This window comes from Miscanthus floridulus, chromosome 6 (assembly GCF_019320115.1).
Source record: "Miscanthus floridulus cultivar M001 chromosome 6, ASM1932011v1, whole genome shotgun sequence".
Classification (NCBI taxonomy): domain Eukaryota; kingdom Viridiplantae; phylum Streptophyta; class Magnoliopsida; order Poales; family Poaceae; genus Miscanthus; species Miscanthus floridulus.
In genome coordinates, this window is record NC_089585.1 from 122130859 (window position 1) to 122134680 (window position 3822).

At 54.7% G+C, this 3822-nt stretch overlaps 1 protein-coding gene across 1 annotated transcript; it reads right to left on the bottom strand.

Moving 5' to 3' along the window:
- Positions 1-822: 822 nt before the first annotated feature.
- LOC136459394 (WUSCHEL-related homeobox 5-like) lies at positions 823-3480 on the bottom strand. Its single transcript, XM_066459259.1, has 2 exons — positions 2982-3480; positions 823-1301 (listed from the first exon to the last, which is right to left on the bottom strand). Exons 1-2 carry the CDS (start codon positions 3478-3480, stop codon positions 823-825), a joined length of 978 nt encoding a protein of 325 aa, XP_066315356.1.
- Positions 3481-3822: the final 342 nt, after the last annotated feature.

Genomic DNA, 3822 nt, shown 5'->3' on the forward strand with positions numbered 1-3822 from the left:
TCTCCGATGAAGCAGTAGTGAGGTATGTTTTGCTTCCTCTAATAATGGAGGGGCTGGTGTTCGATCTGCTCCCTTGGACGAGGTTCTTCTCCGACCTATTGGTTCTGTCTAGTTAGTACTTGGTGGCGTCGTCGCTCAAACTTCCTCAGAAGGGAAAGTTTCTTCTACCCATCAGGTGATGTTGCCTTGTTCGTTCATTGGTCTCAATGCATCTTGTTGGCACTGCTCGTTGTGGCTTCAAAAAGGGTAATGGCCTTTAGTGACCATACCTTGTCAACTAAGGATATGTCAACTCCGGTTCCTTCGACCAAGCATGGCATTGACGATCGGAGAGGAAGAACCAGGGATGTTGACGGATAGGACCTATGATAGCACCAATATAACTTCTTTTTATCGGTCTCTTTTATGTAACTTGTATACTCATTATAGGTATGAATGAATGATATCACCCCTACTCAAAAAACAGAAAAAAGTACGGGTCGATCCGAGCAGTGCATAGTTACGTTTTCTGAAGAAGCAAATAGAACTATATAGAAGGAATGTCAACTTACTAACAAACATGCATGACTAGAACTGAACATGCGAAGAAATGATCAACAAGAGGGGGGAATGAAAAGGCACCTACTAGTAGCATTTGAAAGAACCACTACATTGTTGCTACAGACCGGTACGAAACAGTTTTGGTTCGGCATAGGCTTCGAGTTGATGAAGCACACCAATGACTCAACAAAAGGCAACGTCCAACGGGTCGATCGACTCAAGATCGCACGAACGTCTGGTGCGCTCAGCTTTCATCACTCGAGCTCGCTCCGCCTCATCTGATCAGCGGCCTCCGGACTGGAGACCGAAGAAGTCATAGAACGGCAGCGCGGGCGCCTCCTCGCCGTTGCAGTTGGCGCTCTCCAGGCCCTCCGACTCCTCGGAGACGGAAGCGGACGCCGTCGCCGTCGACGCCGACATCAGGGCGGAGGCGCTGCCGCCAGCGGCGGCAGCGCCCCCCTTGTTGCGCCGCAGCACGAAGGTGGGCTGGAGCGGGAACAGCTCGAGCGTCTCGCGGCGGGGGCCGACGCGTTCCGCTGGCCCGGCGCCGCCGTTGGCAGACGGGATGTGCGGTGCTGCGGCGGCCTGCTGGAACATGGCGGCCGGGTACTGGTGCTGCTGCTGCGCCGCGGCCGCGGTCATCATCTTGTCCTGGTACTGGTACATGACTGTCACCTGCTGCTGCTGCGGCGGGTAGTAGTAGGCAGCATTTGCAGGGGGCGCCTGCGGCGCAGGCATGTAGAATGCATTCCTGTACATCACTGCAAGAAACGTGTGGTGAACTGGTGATCCATTTGACAACAAGTTAGGGTGCGTTTAGATGCAAAAAATTTTAGGTTTTGGCTACTGTAGTACTTTCGTTTGTATTTGGCAATTAGTGTCTAATTATAGACTAATTAGGTTCGAAAGTTTCGTCTCGCGATTTCTCACCCAACTATGCAATTAGTTTTTTTTCGCCTAGTACTCTATGCATGTGCCGCAAGATTCGATGTGATGGGGACTGCACAAAAAAAAAATTGGAACTAAACATGCCCTTAGCGAACAGATTAATCGATGCCGTTTTCAAGCATAGCGTAACGAGACTAAACGGAACCACCAACCGGTGCTACAGATGGTACGTGGTAGTAACTTTTTTTTTCCCCTAAACAAGGGAGGAGCTAATTAATTACTGCATGCCATGCTAGTGTGCTACCAAGCATCTGATGGTGATGATGGTTTAGCGAACCGACGAGACGAAAAACACTTCCAATGGAAGCCAGATTTACCAGCCTGCGTATCTGCAAAGAATTCAATGCTACTCATACTGCAAGACTAAGTGATGAGCTGGATTGACTTATAAGTCATGGCTGAAAGTACTATTAGCTGGTTTAGTGTGAGAGAAAAATATTGTTCGTTGACTGATGAGTCATAGCTTATAAACCAAATACGACCAAACGAACAGACTGCAGAGTAGACTAGACGAAACCAAACGTACAGATACACGATCATTTTTTTACGGGGAAATGTTTGCTCGTCATTACGGGTCAGCTGACAGGCATTGAACGGACAATGGGAAAAAGAAGCAGGCTGAGGAATGATGTGGAAGGAGTGTCTGGCCGTTTCGGTGGCTGCTGAGCTCCGCAGGCATGGCTTTGAATTCCTTCAAACCTGGGGCAAAGCAAAGCATGCATGCACGGGGGACAGGAGCTACAAAAGGGTAGCGGCAGCAGCAGCTACCATAGGCAGGCCGGCAGCGTTAAATCGTGTGACCATGACTACGAGGAGGCTCGCTTCGCTAGCACAGTGCTCAGAGCATGAAGATGGAGAAACCAGGCGAAAGAGCGCCAGGAAGCTGTAACACTTTGAGCAGCTACTAAAAGCATATAAAATACAGTACAGGCAGGTCATGCACATGCATTGCATACGCGCACATATTATTGTGAGCACAAGCGTGGGCACGCATGCACCGTGGAACAGCACAAAATAGAGTGGACTGCTAGTGTGGCCAGTGCTACGACGACCATGTTCGCCTCGTGTCCCTGCGCCAGTGGGCCCACGGATGACCATGCACGTCAATTGCCCGGTTGTGTCATGCAACCCACACGCACGCTCGCTCGCAAAAGAAACCTTTGACAAGGAAACAGCCAAGAAAAAGACGGCTATTGGCGCAGGCATTATATGCAGCCGTGAGCAGTGCAAACGCCACCACGTCAGCGTTGACTATCGCACGCGTGCGTGAAAGCCATGAATCGGCCGGAATGAAATGGCAAGCCTTCAATCCTCTCCTTCCATTCTAAACTCGACGTGCAAAAGCTACGACAACTCACGAGCAAAACACCTTGAGGCAACAATCGATATGGATGGAAGACGATCGACGGGAAAGTTAAATCTGCGACCGCTAGCTGTGCTAATAGTAAAAGAAAGCACAGAGACCAATCTTGAGGTGATGATAGTATACGTACCACGCGCGACGCCGTTGTTGTTGTTGCATGCAGCCGGCGACGGAGGAGGCGGCGGCGGCGGCATCGCGATCGCGGGCGGCGCCGGCGCCGGCGCAGACGACGGGACGCGGCCTATATTGTACGGCGGCGCGGGCGGCATGGAGAGCACGGGCAGCGGCGGGGGACGGCGGAGGAGCCTGGTGAAGTAGGCGAAGCTGTCCTGCTTCTGGTGCTGGCGCTGGCGGGCCTTGTGGTTCTGGAACCAGTAGAAGACGTTCTTGCCCTCGATGGCGCCGTGCTCCCGCAGCCTGCCCGTGATCTGCTGTATCTGCTCCGCGCTCGGGGTGCGCAGGCCGTGCTCGTACAGCCCCTCCAGCACCGCCACCTGCTCCTTGGTCGGGTTCCACCGCGCGTTCGCCAGCGCGGCCGCCGCGGAGGACGCCGGGGACAGCGGCGGCGACCCGCCCTCGTCCTGGGCGGCGTTGGCGGCGGCGGAGGCTTGCTGCTGCGGAATCTCCATGGGCTCTCGATCTGTCTCTCTAGGCCTGCCTGCCTGCCGGCTCTTGGGGAGGAAGGAGGGGGAGGAGGAGGCGATGTGTGCGCGGCCGGCGTGGGGGCGTGCGGGGTTTTAAAGCGTGCATGAGAGTGTGGCGGACTGGCGGGGGGTGTGGCGGGGCGCGTGCTCGTGCGCTGTAACGGCAGCCGCGTTTCGGTGTGGGCTGTCGCCTTGTAGTCAAAGGCCCGGGATCGGCCTGGAGGCTGGACCCCTCTCGTGTTCCCGCACGCGCGCCGTGCAGCCATGACGTCGCGATAAGCACCGGGACGTCCGACTACTCGGCCGGCGCGTGGGTGCTGCTGCACG